The sequence below is a fragment of the Anolis carolinensis genome, chromosome 1, assembly GCF_035594765.1.
Source record: "Anolis carolinensis isolate JA03-04 chromosome 1, rAnoCar3.1.pri, whole genome shotgun sequence".
Classification (NCBI taxonomy): Eukaryota; Metazoa; Chordata; class Lepidosauria; order Squamata; family Dactyloidae; genus Anolis; species Anolis carolinensis.
In genome coordinates this window covers 45763423-45784010 of record NC_085841.1, presented here as the reverse complement: position 1 = coordinate 45784010, position 20588 = coordinate 45763423, and the positions used below count along the sequence as shown (strand labels likewise).

At 39.3% G+C, this 20588-nt stretch overlaps 1 protein-coding gene across 1 annotated transcript; it reads right to left on the bottom strand.

Moving 5' to 3' along the window:
* Positions 1-75: 75 nt before the first annotated feature.
* kcnk16 (potassium two pore domain channel subfamily K member 16) lies at positions 76-17071 on the bottom strand. The gene is made up of 5 exons (XM_003216053.4): positions 15688-17071; positions 9954-10068; positions 8724-8890; positions 5967-6132; positions 76-1938 (listed from the first exon to the last, which is right to left on the bottom strand). The coding sequence occupies exons 1-5, from the start codon at positions 16042-16044 to the stop codon at positions 1715-1717; spliced, it is 1029 nt and encodes a 342-aa protein (XP_003216101.3). The 5' UTR covers positions 16045-17071; the 3' UTR covers positions 76-1714.
* Positions 17072-20588: the final 3517 nt, after the last annotated feature.

The following is a 20588-nucleotide window of genomic DNA, read 5'->3' as shown; positions in this document are numbered from 1 at the left end:
ATGGCACTTCTCAACCATCACATTTTACATTGTAAAACCAAGTTAGCTAGATAATATAAAGGAGGTAACAGCATATTCCAAAGGAGGTAGTTGTGTTATTGATATTAAAAATAGAGGACAGAATAGAAGAAATGATTTCAAAGATGAGTCACAGATATATAAAGACAATCAAAGCAATTTAAACAAATGATAGATCAGCTCAATCAGTTAAATATTCATAGTAACTGAATTTACTTCAATCCCTGTATTAGGAAGAAGGTGGGATACAAATACAATAAACAAATGAAGTACATCATTAATAAAAGTTGTTCTGTCAGACTTAAGAAATAATGGGAACAAGGTGTTTTTATTTTTTACATCGTTCAAGGGTGATTGCGTTTTTCAACAACCTGCGTTGTATATTAACTTGCCTGTTGAAGAGGACTACATTTTACTTCATTGATCTCTATATAAAGTAATTTCAGTATCTTTAAAACATAGTCCAGGAGAAGGAGAAGTGGTGGCACTACACTTGATGACAAGCAAATGAAAGTAAATTGCTTATGTGTGGATGATGTCAAAACAAAGAATTTGACATTTGAACCTTCCTTTATAAATGGCAATTTAAAAAAAACAGTGCTTTGTGCTGTATAGCATGATGCTAAAATGTTGTTAATGTTCTTTAACTGTTTATATACAAATATAGAACTGCCTTTTGGTCCATGGAGACACTGTGAAGGCCACATGACAGCAGTAGGCAATCCATGGGTGCTCCTCCCTGCGCTCCTGCCAGAAATCCTTTTGTGCATATTCACTCTCATGCAATCTTCTTCAAGTACACATATATCATACCTGATTCTTTCTTTTACTGCATCTCTGCAATTGGGAGAGATGGCACAATTGGCACAACTACAATGACCACTTGAATCAGTTTCAAACCGGGATTGAAAAAAGTTGATTTCACTGTGCAGATGATTACATAGGAAATTCTGGAACCAGTTTGAAGATGGTTGGTGATTACACAAACCAGAGATAACTGATGTGTTTTGTGTTTCCTTGTGACCCCAGTCATGCTTTCACCATGCTGCCCCCCAAATGTAACTTGAGACAACATGGCCTTAAATGACACATCAAGTGTTCAGAGGTCCATCTGTTTGGAACAGGGCTTGTGTCAACTGTTGCTGCTACCAGTACTACAGGCCCAGATGACCGAGGCAAACAGCATGTTGTTCAGTAATGGAAAAAATAGGCCATTATTGAGATCTGGGGATGGAGCTATTACTTGCCTGCAAATTCTTTCTCAATTGGTAATGAGCTTGATGTATTCCAAAAGGCAAAAAGGTTTAAGAGGTTTCAGACTAGAGTTTGCTTTGAGCAAAACAAGGAAGCCCACAGAGGTGATGGTTTCTTATTTTCCTTCATTTCAGGTTTGGAGGGAAAATGGATTTCTACAGAGTTTGACAACAAGGATGATGTGGTCTGTGTCTTCCCAATAGCCAAAGTAAATCTGAACCACAGGAGATAATGGCAGGCCAAAGTGGTGTTTGCAGAAGAGCATGAGGCAACTACACTTTAAGTTCATCTTACATTGTTTTCTATACACTAAAAAGCATCTTCCCTTCTGGTTAAAACATTTCTTTCCCCTCATATGATGCTGTCTATCTTACCCATAAACCTTGCTTTATAACCATGAGGGAGAGGACATGACAGTTTTTCTCCCTTCCATTAGCCACTCTCAGCTGGGGATATGGATCCTGTGTGGGTCAGGATTATCCTCTGTTTTGGCGACGGCTGTCTCTCCAGTGCCCATGTCATGATTTTGCCAGTTGAGCTGGACAAATTTTTCGATCACGTTAGCTCCCAGGTTGAAGATCAGAGCAAGCCAGGCCAAGCCAAAAATAATCCATATTGCTGCCAGGCTTCTATACACGGTGATATAGTGTTTATTTGGATCGGTGCCTAGGAGAAAATAAAAATCCCCCAAATAAGTAAGTTTTGACTTCACTTAATTTGAAGGAATATATCAGAGGACAACCATGGTGCAAACCTGATTTGCAAGTTTGTACATCTACACAAACATGGGGGGAAAGGTTGATACTGGTTGAGCATCTCTTATCTGATATTCCAAAATCTGAAATGCTACAAAATCCAAAAATTGTTTTCATGGGCCACAAAGATAGTGACACCTTTATTTTCTGGTGATTCAATGTATACAAACTTGGTTTCATGCACAAAATCATTAAAAATGTTGAGTATAAAGTTACCTTCAGGCTATGTTTATAAGGTATATATGAAACATAAACAAATTCCATGATTAGCTTTGGCTCCCAATCTTCAACACACACACACACACACACACACACAGATTCCAAAATCCAAATTGTTGTTGTTGTTGTTGTTGTTGTTGTTGTTGTTGTTGTTGTTGTTGTTATTATTATTATTACAAAACACTTCTGGTCCTATTTCAGATAAGGGATACTCAACTTGTACTTTGCTTCTGACGAAATGGGCTACAATCTCTAAAAGCTCAGAGACTGTAATAAATACTTTTCACAGTATCATAGGGTCTTTTCTTTGTAGACCTATATGTTTTTCCTGCATTCAATGTAAGCAGAGGCTGGATGATCATATGTCGGGGGTGCTTTGAATGCGATTCCTGCTTCTTAGCGGGGGGGGGGGGGGGTGGCCTGGATGGCCCATGAGGTCTCTTCCAACTCTACTATTCTATGATTCTATTATTCTATTCCTCTCCCTGCGTTTATGATAGTGGAGCTTGGCATGGCAAGGTTTCCCCTTTTTCAAAAGTTTGTATGGACTGCTTACTTGTTCCCATTCTGCTTTTCACTTGGTCAGCAACTTTCAGCCTTCACTTAATATCCATAGCCCATATAACCACAAATGTTGTTACATTCCATTTACATTAAGCAGCCCACAAACTGGAAAACATTGACACATATAATGGAACTGCCCTTTGCCTAGCAAACTGTTCACTGTCCCTCAGCAAAGTGTTCAGAGCACTTATTTGGTGTAAAGTGGTGCTCAGAAAAAAAAAATTGAGGGACGGATAAATTCCAAAATCCAACAGCAAGTAAAGCCATTAACTAAATGATTCTGGGAAACTGTGGTCCAAAGAGTAACACCTCCAAGCTCTGATTTAGACCAGAATTATCTGATTTCATTGCAACTGCTCTCCACAGGATGTACATCAGCTGCAGTCTTATCCCATTCTAATTTTCCCTGTTTATTTACAATCTCCGTATGCTGGCAAAATGGAGGCCATCCCATGACACACAGCCACTTCCGGTGGTTGTGCATGGAAATTCATCATGCCAGCATGGACAGATGGAGATAAGAGTTCATTTTCAAGAGTTGGTTGTTCCCCTGCTTTCCTCTGCTTTCTCCCTGCTTTCCTGCTCGTGGGATAGAATCCCTGATCTCTTCTTACTTGGTATCTTTTATATAAATTAAGGTTTGGTCCTTCCCCTAGTGGCTAAAAAGGAAGTATTATACAGACTGCATATAATTTCAAACCAATCCTTAATTGAATGCAGGAAAAGAACATGGAGGGCATCTCTGTTGGACATTATTGCATGTTGTAGCTCAGCCTTAATGTGAACCAGAAAGACAAGAAATAGTACTTCAGACTTAAAAAAGAAAAAGAACTGAAATAGCTAGTGGTTAACAACCCCATAGTTAGGGTTCTGGAACATGGCCATACAGCCCGGAAAACATACAACAACCCCATAGTTGCTCACAGAGATTTTGTTGGTAATGGTTAACACACTGCAGTTTCTTACTGAGCAAATCAGTAGGGGTTGCATTGTCAAAATGTGATGTGAAAGTGGATGGGGAAAAGTTACTGTGGTGAATTGAAACTTGTTTTTTCTTAGCATAATTCAAAGACATAGCTGTGTTAGTCTGGATCAGTATGGAAATGGATTTTATAGCACTTTTCAACCTAACTGGGGAAAATAAGTTGGTAAAATAAACTGTTGTAAATCAGTTTACTGCATCACCTTTCTGCCAGCATCACCCTATGTACCAATAACTCCCTCCATTATTATACGTGTACTCAATTTTGGCTTTAGATATCTTTCCTTCAGCCATTGTACCGAATATGTTACTTCATTACCATACTCACAAGATTTGCATTTCTATTGCTATTCAGAAAGGAAACTTGCTAATTCATAAATGTCTGTTCTTAGGCACTAAACTCCTTGTATCTGATAAAGTAGAGTTAAGTCTTTGGAAACTCGTGCCACCAACTTCTTTCTCTCAGTCTCAACAGTGCTACAAGATCACTTTATTTTATTACAGGCTGTCCGTGTTGAATGCATTATGCATTTCCCTCCAAAGTATATAAAAGGAACAACAAGTAATGGTTTCCAAAGAGGACTAAAAGAGAAGATCACACTGCTTTGTCGGTTTTTTTTTAAAAAAAAGAAATGCCCCGTGGTTTCCTTTGAGGAAGAATCTATGAAAATATAAAAGAAACCGGCAGTTTCCCCATGTTATAAATATCAAGCAGTCTTGGCTCTAGTAGTACAGCATTTTGCACAACAGTCCCCGAGGATTAGATTAGTACCACCCACACATTATTTCCTTGTTATGTGTAGATGTGTGGAATCAGCAGCAACAATTTTTGGCCAGGGCATATATATGGGGGATCAGGGGGAGGGATAGGGAAGCAAAATGAGAGCACTGACCCATTAAGAATCATGTCCCTCCCATATTTTTTCCCTTCAACCCAATATTTCTTGCATAGCAACAATTTCAAATTGCATTTGAGCATTTAGAAATACAGATTAAGCATCTACTGAAAAGCAGCAGGCAAAGTTAGCAAGGGAATGCAAATTTAGAAGATATAAGAGTTCTGGTGTGAACAATTTTCAGTCTCTCCCTCTGCAATGATAGACATTTTGGGACTGAAGGAGAATTTCATAGAAGAAAATTAATATGTGGGAGGGGAATTCTGTCATTTAGCCACCCGTGGATCACACTGTCTGCCTGTGTCCTTTATGCAGTTATCATCAATATTGAGCCCAACATGTGGACCTCCCAGATGTTTCTTTTTGGTTAACACTGGTAATGGAATGCTGGACTATATGGCGCTTTGACCTCATCCTACAAGATAGGAAGATCTCTGTCTAACAGAAGGTTATCTCATGTTTTGAAATGCACTATGATTGATGTCTTCCATCCAATCATAAAAACAGATAAGGAAGACTTGCTTCCTGCTAGAACTTTTGCTACCTAGTATGGATTTGTTACTGTCAATAAGGATCCTACAATAGATAAGTCATAGTAAAACTATTATTAAATATGATCATGTTGAGGATAGTTAATTAATTCTTAACTGACATACCTAATGACTGAATTAAGCGATAATTAAGAGATGGTAAATTGCAACCTCCAGATGTTGTTGGGACTGCAACTCCTCTGATTCCTTATCTTGTAGTTAAACAACTTCTGCCATACTGCTAGTCAACTGTCTCTTGAATAAAGTATGCAGTTGCCACTTATAGGGAAACTCAACAGGTATGTTACTTGCACTGTGATAATTTTAATACTTCCTACTTAAGTTTTTTTTGGGGCCCCGGTGGCACACTGTGTTAAAGTGCTGAGCTGCTGAACTTGCGGACCAAAAGGTCCCAGGTTCAAATTCCGGGAGTGGAATGAGCACCCGCTGTTAGCCCCAGCTCCTGCCAACCTAGCAGTTCAAAAACATGCAAATGTGAGTAAATCAATAGGTACCTCTCCAGCAGGAAGGTAATGCGCTCCATGCAGTCATGCCGGCCACATGACCTTGGAGGTGTCTATGGACAATGCAGGCTCTTCGGCTTAGAAATGGAGATGAGCACCAACCCCCAGAGTCGGTCACGACTGGACTTAACGTCAGGGGAAAACCTTTACCTTTACCTACTTAAGATTTAGTGGGACAGGGATACTCTCAAAGTCAGAAATTAGTCACACAAATGTTCCATTACCTACTACGTAGTCTCCAAATCCAATAGTGCTGAGGGTGATGAAAGTAAAGTAGAAGCCTTCTCCATAACTCCAGCCTTCCACATAACTAAAGATCATTGGAGGGAAAACCAGAAAAAGCAGAGTCCCAGCCATCAGAAACAACCCCATTGTCAGGATCTGAATCACCTAAGAAACAAAGGAGGGAAAGCGGCAGTTCGGTGGCACTGCGTTTCTGTTTAGAATGACCTGATCCATCTGATAGAGTCCAGAGTGTATTAACATTATTGCTTAGTTACATTTGCCTTAATTCGATGTTTTAATTGTATCTTGATTAAGCCAATTTATCTCAAAAAATATTCATCCCAACGACTAATGTTTAGATTTTTCTTTGGTCTTTCTTGCTATTGCAGTCTGAATTACATATTGTATTTATTCTTCCAAAGAGTTTTTGGCATTACCCCAAGTTATGTACAGTTTGGATTACATTGCTAAAGTTACATCCAGAACATAAGTCAGTAGCCAACAGACTGATTAAGAGAAAAAAGAAGCAAGAAGATTTGTCCGGAAGATGCTAAGATAGGGAGTAAAATTCCCTAAGATAGGCAACCAACACCACTGTTGAGAGCATGGAAGGGAGCAACCCTGATTAAACAAATCTTATTAGGATGGAAAGATAATTGGGAAGATGATGAACAGGATTGCTGATACAATTAATATCAATAACATTTATGTGCAGCTTTTTTTGGTAATGTGCTAGAGTGGCCAGGAGCAAAAGACCTGCAATGTTAAGGGCCAGACCATGGCACAGCTGGTTAGTAGCCAGCTGCAATAAATCACTACTGACCAAGAGGTCATGGAATCGAAGCCTGGGCCAGATTGAGCTCCCGACCATTAATACCATTAATAACCTAGCTCGCTGTTGACCTAAGCAGCTCAAAAGATAGAAAATTTAGGTACGGTTTTATATGGGAAGGCTAATTTAACTAATTTACGGCATCATAAAACTGCCAGCAGTGTGCGGAAAGGAATTAGGAAGTACTACCATCAAGGACTCAGTGTCACAAGTGGTCAGTGAAGTGGCAGCTCCCCCTGTGGCCAGAATCGAGCATACCCTCATGAAGCCGGAAGCTAGAAAATGCTAAGTTGCCTCTGTGTCTGTCTATATGTTGTATGTCTAATGGCATTGAATGTTTGCCATGTATATGTGCATTGTAATCTGCCCCAAGTCCCCTTTGGGGTGAGAAGGGTGGAATGTAAATATTGTAAATAAATAAATAAATAAATAAATCATAAATTAATGTTGTGAGGAAAACTAAGTTGCCATTCAAAATTCATCTGTTTAAAATATCTTTTTCTGTACATCTGTTAAAAGTGATGGAATCATGTCTTCTTTTGCCGCTGACTGTAATTTCTGGGAGACAAGTCATACAAGACCAAAATCTGCAATTCCCATGGATTTTGTCTGATAGGAACTTTGCTCCTCTACTAAATCAAAAATAAAAGAAGAAAAACCTGTTGATGGCAAATACTCATGCTGCTGTTTCCTCTAAAGCATTTCCTTAAACCTAGAAAGCACATTGTACAGGCCATGAATCATCTGTAGAATTTTTAGGAATGATGCACTGTGAAATTTAAGTCTTGTATCCTTGTTCCAGCATTTCAACATATGATGCATACCGAGAAAGCAACACTATTCACTGCTAGCTCGTGGGTGTGGGATCCCTAAACTCTCCCAACCTCTCACACTTTTAATGATCTGTTGGCAGTTTTGCCATCAAATCATGCAAAAGGCCCTAAATGCATGAGAAAACATAGAATAACTCCTCTTCATCCACACAGAATTCCCACAAGGATCCTAGAAAACTAGACTAGTTGCAAATACCTTCATTTTCCACTTCAGTCCTTCTCAAAATGATGAGAGGAAGTGACATGTTATTTCCTATTGACATTTTGAGAGGTATTTGGGTTTTCTGTGGGGGTGTTGAATATAGGATGGAATTTGAGGGGAAACTGGCCCCTGGTCTCCATATAGTTTTCTACATGTAACCTGTAATGGTACTCAGAAATATGTCTCATTGGGTTTTATTGGAGATTGCAGTACTTCCAAGTAAGTGACTGCTGAATTGCAGCCCAAGCACCAAAAGCAAAATGCCTTTTGTGGGTTATGTAGCTACTCTGTCTCAATTCTGCTTGTAGTTTAGCCTTCAGTAAAAGAGGGCACAATTAACTTGTAAGAGGATTGTGGGGCTACAGAGGCATGCCCAGTTTCCACATTGCCTTTTTTTTAAAGTAAAGATGTGAAATAGATGTGAGGAATCAACACTCCCCCTCCATCCTTCCTACAAATGTATTTGAACAAAAAAAAAAGTGGCCAAGTAAGTTGGAGAGATCAGAAGGATCTCCTGAAGGGTAGATAATCAATCAATCCAGGCAATTGTTTGATCCATTTGGATTTTCCTTTCTGGGAGATGCTAAGCTCTGATTATATGGTTCTTTTAGAGGGTTCTTCTTCTACTTTTTTCTTTTCTTTTTTGTTGTTGTTGCTTTTGGGTGTCTGATGTGTGTCAATGTGTCTCCTGGAACTTCATTGTTCTCCATAGATGGACTTTTTGAGTTCCAAAACTAGTCAATGATTCTCATCAGCCAGGACTCAGGAGAAGACACAAAAAGTATATAAACTGGAATGAGTGTGTGACATTCCCACCTGAGCAGAGATGATAGATGAATATCCTTTGAAAAGGAAATGAAAACATAAAATGGTAAAGGAGCAACTGTACCCGAGCTCGGCCTGGTTTATGGAACCATGTCTCCAGATTGATGAGATGAGCACTGAGCCCTTTCCCCAGCTGATTGAGAAATGCCAGGTTAAGGGGCACCCCAAACAAGGCATAAAATACACAGAACACTTGCCCAGGCACTGTGCTGGGGGCTAGGTTCCCATAACCTGTAAAGAAAAAATAGAAATAAAAAAGCAACACATTTGCTATACTGCTTTAAGACTGATGCTCCCAAATACTTGGTAGCTAATGTATGTTTTATATATCATATATTTCTCTATTGGGAGACTGAGTCTTCCCCTTGCATTGTAGCACAAGCTTTTGATGGGGGGCATGATTCATACACAATTTAACACTGTTGATTGGCCACTCATTGAAATCAAAGATGTGAAATGGTTTATCTTAGGTGGTTCATGCTTTACTATTATATAGCTGGTAGCTTGAGACTTCTGTGAGCATGCAAAAATAGATTTTAAACATGGAAAATGTTTTTCCATTCTGCTCATCTAGACAATTAATCACGGAAAAGGTACATGTAAAAATGGGTGTTGGCTGAATATATAGCTTTTTAAATGCACCTTTCAACATCCCAGACTGTTCTAATATTGTTTGCCATAAATACTTTGTATTATCAGTCATGCATGACTTTTTACTGGAACTATTGTGGAATCTCAAAAAGGAAAGTTTCCCATAAAAAAAGAAAAAAGAAACAGCTGACCTTAATAATAATAATAATAATAATAATAATAATAATAATAATAATAATAAACTTTATTTATACCCCGCCACCATCTCCCCAATGGGGACTCGGGGCGGCTTACATGGGGCCATGCCCAGAACAATACAATATAACAAAATATAATAGAACAACAAATCATAGCACATTAAACAACACAATAAAAGAAAATATACACTACATTAAACAAGATCAAAGAACAATAAAACCAAGGGCGGGCCACATGAACACTAGATTAAAACTCGAGGTGAGAAAGGAAGTAGGAGTAAAAACCACAGAGGACAGGATCATAAAGTGGCGGTGCGATCTGGAGGACAAATATTGAAGGAGAGCAGCAAAAGGGATGTATGTAGTGATTACTCTCCAAAGGCACAACGGAAGAGCCATGTTTTCAGGTCTTTCTTAAAGGCTGCTAGTGTGGAGGCTTGCCTAATCTCACCGGGGCAGTGAGTTCCACAATCAGGGGGCCACAGCAGAGAAGGCCCTCTTCTTACCTATGGTGGTGACAACAGTTCCAGCAAAGAAGAAACTATTGCTGAAATCCCAATTGCTGGGATTAGTAGAGTTTCCTTCAGGATTTATGCCTTTCTCCCAAGCTTCCATAATGACCTGTAGAAGAAACAATTAAAGGGATTGAAGGATTTCATTTGTCTTGGAGGAGAATAGCTTTCTTGAATGCACAGATTCACAAGTTTGGATGAACTTCTTGACTTAACCCTGAATTTAATGACCAGGTTATATGGTGATCAGGAGTACATTCAGTGAAGACCAGTTCCCTAACTACATCCATTCCTGAAGGTGTCAGATTTGCTTATAGTGGCATGTGCCTTAACTACGTACATCCTAGTTGGACTACTATAATATGTGCCACATATTACATTTGTATGTATATGTCTTGGGGCATTCCAGACAGCACTTCAATATGAGTTCATTCGGGTTTTAAAAACCCGATTGGACTCGCATTGAAGTCTGCACACACCCCAGAAACCACATGTTTTTCTGGGGTGCGTGTCCAGATGTCCTCCTGGACACAAAACAACCCCCCTCCAGAAAAGCCTTTAAAAAGGAAAATAACTTGCCTGGCCACCATTCCCCCTCTCTGGAGATCTCCTGGCATGTAGAAATGACACACCAGGAGAAGGGGGCCCAGGAGCAATCCCCCCCCCCTTCTCCTGGCACACTATTTCTATGTGCCAGCAGCACAGTAATGGTTGCTGGGTAAGTTATTTCCTTTTAAAAGGGCTTTTCTGGGAGGGTTGGGGAGAGCATTAGAGCTCTCTCAGATATTCCAGCTCATGGAGCCCGGAAAAGGTGAGAGGGCTGAGCGGATGGCCCCCTCAGAAGTCCGAGGACTTCTAAGGGGGCAGTCCAGACACCACCCACAGTGTTATCCCAGAATAAACCTGTTATTTTTTTCTGAGTTAAAAAATTCCTGCAAAGGTCTGGATCTTCCAGTTATGGGACATGGGGGGATTGCCTCCTATTATTGCAGTCTGCTGTGAGGATCGCAGGCTTTCCAGGCTCAGGCAGCCCAGGGAGGTGGAATCCCCCCCCCCCACCTTTGAAGTTGACTGAATTGCATTGGTGGTTGTTTGATATTATTACTGTTGTATAAACCTTGGTTTTAATTTCTGTTTTATCATCTTCTTGTGTTTTAAACTGTGTATATTGTTAATGTATTTGAGCTGTTACTTTTGTAACATTGTGAGCCGCCCCGAGTCCCCACCGGGTGATGGTGGCAGGGTATAAATAAAGTATTATTATTATTATTATTATTATTATTATTATTATTATTATTATTATTGAAATGCCACCCTCTCCTCCCTTCCCCCTCCTCCCCCCTCCCAAAAAAGAAGAAGAAGAAGAAGAAAGGGCCTCCTTACTGAGGCACAAGGCTCCCTTAGCTCCATGGCACTGGGAAATGAACACTCAATTTTACCTCATGAATTTTAAATTGTTATTTATAGATAGTGATTTTGATTTGTGTTTTAATATGTATTTTCAATTTATTTATTTTAAATGGATTAATGTTTTTATCTACTGTATTTTAACTCAATTGTACCCCACTCCAAGCCTGTGGGGAGAGAGTTAATATTATTATCATCATCATCATTATTATCATCTCAAGGAGCCCCGGTGGCGAAGTGCGTTAAAGTGCTGAGCTGCTGAACTTGCAGACTGAAAGGTCCCAGGTTCAAATCCCAGGAGCGGCTTGAGCGCCCGCTGTTAGCTCCAGCTCCTGCTAACCTAGCAGTTCGAAAACATGCAAATCTGAGTAGATCAATAGGTACCGCTCCGGCGAGAAGGTAACGGCGCTCCATACAGTCATGCCGGCCACATGACCTTGGAGGTGTCTATGGACAATGCCGGCTCTTCGGCTTAGAAATGGAGATGAGCACCAACCCCCAGAGTCAGACATGACTGGACTTAATGTCAGGGGAAACCTTTACCTTTACTTATTATCATCTCTACAACAGAAATTTATATCATTGATATGTACCAGGTTTTGGAATTTCTATATTAGGAAAACCATGATGGCTCCTGCCATGCTGTCTTTGTGTTAGCAGACACAGACCTCTAACAGGCGCTTGGCATCCAGGTGCATTCAAACCAAAGGAAAGTGTTATTTCTGTTTCTATTTGGAGATCTCCTTCTCTGGAGATCTCCAAAAAGAGTCTGGACAGCTACCTGCTGGGATGCTTTAGTTGGGAGATTCTACATTATATAAGGTGTTGCACTCAATGGCTCAGAGAGCCCTTTCCAACTCTGTCTATGATTGAATATCTTGCATTAAACAGGGACAGGGATTGAAGTGGAATTGCTTCTGCAGTCACACCAGGAAAGATTAGCAGGCCATTTGCGTGAACCAAGGATCTGACTTTATTTAGAGAAAGGAATGCATTTCTGCCACCCATCCTGACAGACAATGATCAAAAGGGAATGGGGGTCTTAAGCCAAGAGCTCTTATATTCTAATATAGTTTGCCAAGATTTCTAAGTCACTACTGGAAGAATTCCAAGAAGCAAACACATTTGACAGAAGGTTTATCTTTTAGGTATCAATTGATCATAGAAGTTGTATAGCCATTCCCCAGTCCTTGCTACATACAGTATACCATTCCCATTTCTTGACACTGTTACAAACAAGGTAGACTAAACTATCACAGTGTCACCTTGTTCACTGGAAGAAATGCTTCAGCGCCAGAGAAGAGATGCAAGCATTGTTTTGGGGATAGCACATGTGAAGCCTTATTATGGTTCCCTTTGGGGCTGCTCTAGATTATTCCTTCTTACACTGTGGGTTTGGACTCCAAATGAGTTCCCCTTAGCTCATTGTTGGGGTGGGAGCAGCAGTTGTACAGTGGGTTAAACCCTTGTGCCAGCTGGACTGCTGACCTGAAGGTTGTGTTGCTGACCTGAAGGTTGCCGGTTCGAATCTGCAAGATGGGGTGAGCTCCCGTCTGTCTTGCGGGGACATGAGAGAAGCCTCTCAGCACTATGGTAACACATCCGGGCACCCCCTAGGCAACGTCTCTGTAGACAGCCAGTTCTCTCACATCAAAAGCGACTTGCAGTATGTTCTCAAGTCTCTTCTGACATGATAAAAAAATGTTGGCGTCATGAAAAATTTAGCAATAATAAAAGGTCTCCCTGAACACCACTTTACACAAATCTATTAGCAACAAACTGCAGTATTCCCAGTGAACTCTGCAGAAAATCCTTCAGCTGTACTCCACAAAAAGGAAAATCAGCCTGGTTAGTAAGTTTTGTAAATGCTGATTTATTCTTAGTAAATGTTTGATTTTTATACCTATTTTATAAATCTATATACTTAGAATCATGGAAAGGAGTCACAAGAGGAAATGTGAGAATCTGTTGTCTAGATGACCTGTAAAGTATCGTATAACTCCATAACTCATATAAGGATGTTGAATTTTTTAATTGATAAGTTTGAGATATTTTCAAGCTCTTAAAATCGCTGAAATGTTGGTGCCCTCTAGTGTTTTCCTTCAGTATATACAGTGCTAGGGAAAGCCTGCAGAACTACATAGCATGCTTTGTCTGTACCATTAATCTAAGCTTTTCAGCACAGCTTTTGGCACCATTCTGACTCTGCTTAGTGTTTGTTTATACAGTATAGAAGAAAATATTTTCTGTTCATAGACTGAACTACGTAATTTGACTTTGGAAAAAATTATACAGAGGATTTTCCTTAAAATCGAGTGCTGGGGAGAAATATTAACATTCTACAGTTTGATTAATGTGTGCAATGCAAAAAACCACTAGTTTCAAATAAGTGGTTAAATGGAACATGGCCACACAGCCCAAAAGACATACAACAACCAAGTGGTTAAATGAATGGTCATTTCAAGACTTGAGCCACCACTTTTTCATATCCTGAGTTTTCCCAAATGGATGTTTTTTTCCTCATGGAGTTCCTCGCCCCCAGTATTTCCCACTCTCACATTAGACATAAACAAATACATTCTATGTGGAACAATTGATCAGTACTGAAATGAACTGGTAAGCTAAGACAATTGTCAGAATGGTGTGGTATTCAATGCACTTTTTTGGGGGGAAATATAATACTTTCCTCAATTCTTTTAATAGAGCATAAATATGGAAAGGAATTCAGCATTATGTTTGAAAGTGGGGAAAAATACATTTTAGCATTTTTGTAGACCCCAGTGTTTAAAGACTGTAACTAATCATAGTTAACTCATTTCTGTTTTGAGAAGATAATTTCTTCAGTTATTTGTTGCTTTTGTTACTCTGTTGCATGGAAGAATTAAGAAATAATTTTTAAAATGGAATACACTATGAAAAATTCAATTCCAATTACTCCAAAAGGCTGATGAAAATAATTTGAAAATGCATGTTATGTTCAAAAAACATTAATTTCATGAATGATTTTACCTTTGAAATGTAGCCTTATTGTGATTTTGTAACAAAGCCAATGCAATTCAAAGACTGAGCTCTGGATTATGGTGTTACTTCCTCCATGCAATATGAAGAATGGTTCAATTTGAAGGTTTCCAATCATCATTATCAATTAATGGAATGTACATTGGATTAGAGTTTTAAAGACAACTATTAACTTCATAACAGCGGAAAATATTTTAATGGCAGTTTGAGCATGCAATGGGTTATATAGTCTACTTTAATTATCCAGAAGCCATCTGATAGATGTTATGCTTCAACCACATTTTTTGCCTTTAATATTTTGGCAACTTGCTTTTCAGTGATAATAGCATTTGGCAGCCCATGCTCTAAGTGATAGAGTGGAGTGCCCAATCGCCATTGCTTAGACCATGAGCTACTGGTGCATTGAATGGCAATATTTTACTTATTCAGATGTAATGGAGAAGACAGTGTTACTTCAAGCCGAATTTTTGTTAAATATCTTTGATATTGTTTTGTTTTTTTTAAAAAAATCTGCTAATGCACACCAGTGTGGGAAAATAAGCATGCTTATCTCCCTGGTTAAAAAATAATGTGAAAGATTTGTAAAACAAAAAGACATTGTAGGGAAATAGCCTTACAATTCTTCACAAGGGAAAAGAAAAATGACCTATAGATGCTCAATCCTCTGGATAATTAGGGTTAATTTACATAATTTGTTAGAGTTTGATAATTAAATATATAATACATTGTATTTATACATCAAATGCTGCAAGATTGTGACAAAAGCCCTTTCTCAGGTTTGAGCAATGTGTAGCAGAAATGTTTTAAGGAGGGAGAGCATGGTAGCCCTCCCTCTGTATCATCTTTTTCATTAACCTTTTAAAATAGTGGTGATGGGCTTTCTGTAGAGAAATGTCTCCACTAACTATATGATTTCTCACCAGGGTTAGGAAAGCAGATTTTTTTTCAGTGTTCAAAACTGTGAAAAGCCTTCCAGTCTGAAGAGAGGCTTTTGCCTTACTAACATACCTTTTTAACAGTGATGTTTAATATTATGGGATAAAAGACAGAATTAGGAGGAAAGGATTATTTAAAGATGCATCAAGAATGGCTGGATGGGAGGAAGAAAGAGAGAGAATTCTCCCTTGGGTTTGTGTAACCATTTTCAACCTATCTCTTGAATGGGCTGAAAAGTGTAGTTTTTGTTTTGTTTTTTGAAAACCAACCCTTGGGCTAAATCAAATCTTTATAAATCAATCCCATATCTTAAGTAGCATAACACAGAAGTGCACAATATTGTTTCCTGGGTCCTCATTTCTCTTACCTGCACAAACTGCTCCAGGGCTTGTCGATCCAAGCATGTGTAGTTCTGGAGGAACTTGAGTTTCTCAATTTGGAACCGGTCCCGAGTTTTGGTTTCTGCCTGCCTTTCTAGCAGCTGAAACACCATAGCCCCCAGAAGAAGGTAAAAAAGATACCCCAGCACTAAGGTCAAAGTCCAGTTGAGTGGCCGGTTGCACACTGTAACGTGGGGCATGGCTGTTGGTGAGCAGGTCGAGCCAACCTGGTTGATCTCACTGCTCGCTGACTTAATGTTCCTGTTCAGAGAGGCACAGAAAAATCGCAGGGTCGTATTTTCAGCGTACCTGCTAAGGTTCTGTTTAAACAGTTTTACGAGCATCAAGACTGGACAACAGGAGACTAATGCAAACAGATCTCACCCCCACCCTTTTATTTTTTCACAGCTAAGTACCTACAATTGATAAAGCAGTTTGTCACCTGAAGCCATTTACATCATTTTGGCTGGCAGTGAATGAGACAATTTTCTTTTAAAGTACTTCTGGAGCTAGTGTTTTCAGTTTTCTTGATAGGTAGACTGGGATAGACTTACCTAAGTTAAAGGAATTGGTGGCATAGCTTGTAACAAACAACATGAGCTGTAATACTCAGGATTTTGCAGTGGTGGCTTGATAACGGTACTAGAATGCTCTGTGATCTATTTATGGAAGCTTCCTCAAAGCAAATATTGAATGTCACATAGTGAGTAGTCATGGCCCCGACATAGAAAGATGGAGAATGCTTTTTTGCACTATGTGATAAAGTTCACAAGCCTCCCATATTTAGTCTCCTTATTAATTCACAGAAAAGTCATCCTTCTCTTAGCATGTTCACTGCTGGCTTTTGAACTGCATTCATTCTCACTTGCTACAGAAGATACCTTTCTGACTGACACCTCCTCTTTTTCTACTTCCTATGTCTTGATTGTAGTACAATAAGTGTGTGTGTGATCTAAAAAAGGTTCATTATTAACTATGATGTTTCCACACATTTGCCCTGAAGGAAGGTTTCATACTGATAGAAAGAGACAGAAAATTGATGTTAATGTGAAAAATTATCTTATATTGATGTTAATGTGGAAAATTATTTCATGTGCCAAAGGTATGGAGCAAGTACTTGAGAAAAGTAATTGCATTTAAACCAGCATTATGTTTACTCATCAAGTGCACATGATTGTAATAATAATAATAATAATAATAATAATAATAATAATAATAATAATAATTTAACTGCAAAGATTCTGGCAGAAACCAGTGCAGGTGGTCCCGGTGGTGATGGGCACATTGGGTGCCGTGCCAAAAGATCTCAGCCGGCATTTGGAAACAATAGACATTGACAAAATTACAATCTGCCAACTGCAAAAGGCCACCCTACTGGGATCTGCACGCATGATCCGAAAATACATCACACAGTCCTAAATGCTTGGGAAGTGTTCAACTTGTGATTTTGTGATATGAAATCCAGCATGTCTATCTTGTTTGCTGTGTCATATAATAATAATAATAATAATAATAATAATAATAATAATAATAATAATCCCCCCGCAGGTGCCACCTTGACGTCACAAACCTGCAAAAGTATTGGAGAATGAGCATGCAAAGATACTGTGGGACTTCCGAATCCAGAGTGACAAAGTTCTGGAACACAACACACCAGACATCACAGTTGTGGAAAAGAAAAAGGTTTGGATCATTGATGTTGCCATCCCAGGTGACAGTCGCATTGACGAAAAACAACAGGAAAAACTCAGCTGCTATCAGGACCTCAAGATTGAACTTCAAAGACTCTGGCAGAAACCAGTACAGGTGGTCCCGGTGGTGATGGGCACATTGGGTGCCGTTCCAAAAGATCTCAGCTGGCATTTGGAAACAATAGACATTGACAAAATTATGATCTGTCAACTGCAAAAGGCCACCCTACTGGGATCTGCGCGCATCATCCGAAAGTACATCACACAGTCCTAGACACTTGGGAAGTGTTCGACTTGTGATTTTGTGATACGAAATCCAGCATATCTATCTTGTTTGCTGTGTCATACAATAAAATAATAATAATGTAAAGTGTTACATACATATTTCAGTACTACCTTTCAAAGTAAAGCTTCACTTGCAATTAAAGTAGCTGTGCTTACATACTTTTTGCTGAAACATAATAATGTACAACATATTGCCCCTCTGGTTATTCTCTTCCTGCCATTTTTAGCTGAATTAGCTTTCTCCCATCCAGTACCTTGCAGACATTTTGTACTTCAACATCTTTTCTCCCTAGTGATGACGACTATAGATCTGTAGGCTACAACATCTAGGAGGGCTCAAAGCTGAGGACAACAACTAAAACAGGGGCATTTAACTGTGAAAACTCAGAGAGCTCTATTATCCTCCAAAAAGACTTTGGAGAACTGTGCTCCCCCTATTTCACCCACTCTTGCAAATAAATAAATGAAAAATCAGGTTTCCCCCTAAATGTCCTGTAGAGTACACAAGTGCATATTCATCATATTTTGGGCCATTTTAGGCTCGGAAGAGGTCTTTTTAGACAACAGGAAATGAGCAAAGTCACTTCTTATTTACTTCATCTTTCAAAAAATCTTTTCCCAGACCCAATGTGAAATGGGATGGCTGTAAAAATGTGGTAAAATGTATCCTAGAGATCCCAAAGGGGCCTCCAAAAGTGGTTGGAATGTTCTCCACACCCTCTAGATTGTATTTGGGGACATTTGGACCATCCTGGGGTTGGTGGGGCAGGGGAGACAGCAAAGTCTTGAAGAACTGTCCTTTGGATGTCACTTCTTTCAGCCTGTGGACTGGATTCAGTTTTAGACAGTTGGGAGGCAGCTACATATCAGTGATGAGTGGGACCAAAGGCAACTGAATGAGACAAAAAATGCCAGAATATTTTGGGTTATAGTTCTCACTGCAAGTAGGTTGGCCTTAGAAGATTTGACATTTTTAAAATGGGAAAAGCCCATAAAAAGATAAGAAGCAATTGAAAGAGGACACATTGAGAAAAAGTGTGTGATCATCTGGCAAAACCCACAGACACCTGACCTCAGGGTTGAGATTCTCCACCACTGAGCTCTTGGATTGCTAACTTATTGCTGGCTCACTATCCAAAAATCGTTGGCTTTAGACAACAACTCTCAACATTCTTCACCGTTAGAAGATCAGGCTGATAGTAATTGAATTCCAACAATAATAAGAGGGCTTGATGATTTCCACCCCTGCTTTAAAACCACAGTTTGTTAAAAAGAGAGAGAGAGAGAGAGAGAGAGAGAGAGAGAGAGAGAGAGAGAGAGAGAGAGAGAGAGAGAGGCAAGAATCTAGTGGTACTTTGAAGACTTAACAGGTTGTGTTCACCATAAGCTTTTGTGGGCTGCAGCTTATTCCTTAAATTCTGACAGCTCGTTTAGCTACTGGAGCTCTTCTGGCAGGTCATTCCAACAGTCTTGGGGCAGCTGATAAAAAGGTCCTCTGGGTAAAGGTTGCCTTTCAGGTTCTGGCAGGATGGAGTAAATGCCCCCCAGAGGACCTCAGTGTCTGAGGCGGACTGTAGAGGAGAAGGTAATCCTGTAGGTAACTTGGACCCAAACAATGTAGGGCTTTACGGTCAATACCAGCATTTTGTACTTTGCCTGAAAACAATGGAGTGACTTTGGTATGGGTGTGATGTGATGTTCCAGTAACCAATCTGGTACAGAGGTAGGGGTAGCTCAATGTAAGCACATTACAGAAGTCCAACCTTGAGGTTACCAGCACACGCACTAACATACTTAGGTCCTCCGACTCTAGGAAGTGGTGCAGCTGGCATATCAGCCAAAGCTGGTAGTAAGCACTACAAAATAATGCAATGTATATTTTAAAACCAAAAAGAGCATATGGCATTAAAATAGGATTAAACATTGAAACTATTAAAATAAACTGTTAAAACCATTACAATCCTTAAAATCCTATTCTCATGGGATTTTTAAACATTTCAAAGCACCCTCTGACTCAGTCTTAAAAAACATTCAACTTTAAAAACCTGCCTGAATAAAAAAATAACGGCTTTTCATTTTCACAGGGGTTGAGTGGCCATAATCTCAGCATATGTGGTATATATGATTTTACTGTACACAACTGTAGAATTATGACACTTTTTACTTTCCATGGCTACATGCTTGGGCTCCTGTTGCTCTCAGGCTGAAAAGTCTAAATATACCTCCCCGAACAGCAAATTCCAGGATTCCTTCAGATGGAACCATAAGTGCTAAAGTGGAATCATAACATTATACAGAGCCAGGAAAGGCAGGAAATGAATGAATTTAAATAACAAAAATGCAGAAATGAGTAATGAGGCTGGTTGTCAAAGGCAGCAGAATGGGTGGCATAGTTCTCCAGTATGTCAAAGATGGGAACCATTGAATTCTGCAAGAGTTGTCAAACTACAACAGTCATTCTTCATGATTGGCTGTACTGATTATAGCTTCTGTGAGTTTCAGTTCACTACCATCAAAAAGGCCACATGTTCACCACTGCTGATGTCAATGGAAATCCTGTTGCTGGATGTTTATCTGTAATTAAAAGTATTTTCTTTCCCTGGCTTTAGCTACTTCTTGTTCAGGTTTTGACATATTACTGAAGGTTTTTGTGCCTGAAACTGGTGACTCTTTGCTAATGTCGAAGCAAAGCCATTTGATTGAGTGAAATGCAATGATTTCTAATGACTGTTGACAGCATTATTATCTGTGATGACAGGAATAAATTATTATGTTAAAAGCATGTCGGAATAGCTGGCACTGCAAATCAATTAATGGAAACTAAAATATACCACACTGATTTTCATCACCTAAAAACAAGACCCAGGTAACATCTGTCCAGAGATGGTTTAATAATCAGGTTTCAGTAGAAT

Coding starts and splice junctions, on each gene's coding strand:
- kcnk16 (XM_003216053.4), bottom strand. CDS start 16,044: ATGCTCGTAAAACTGTTTAAACAGAACCTTAGCAGGTACGCTGAAAAT. Junction 8,891..9,953: donor AACTGTTGTCACCACCATAG/GTAAGAAGAGGG, acceptor TTTTCTTTACAG/GTTATGGGAACCTAGCCCCC. Junction 1,939..5,966: donor ATTTGGAGACTACGTAGTAG/GTAATGGAACAT, acceptor ATTTTCTCCTAG/GCACCGATCCAAATAAACAC.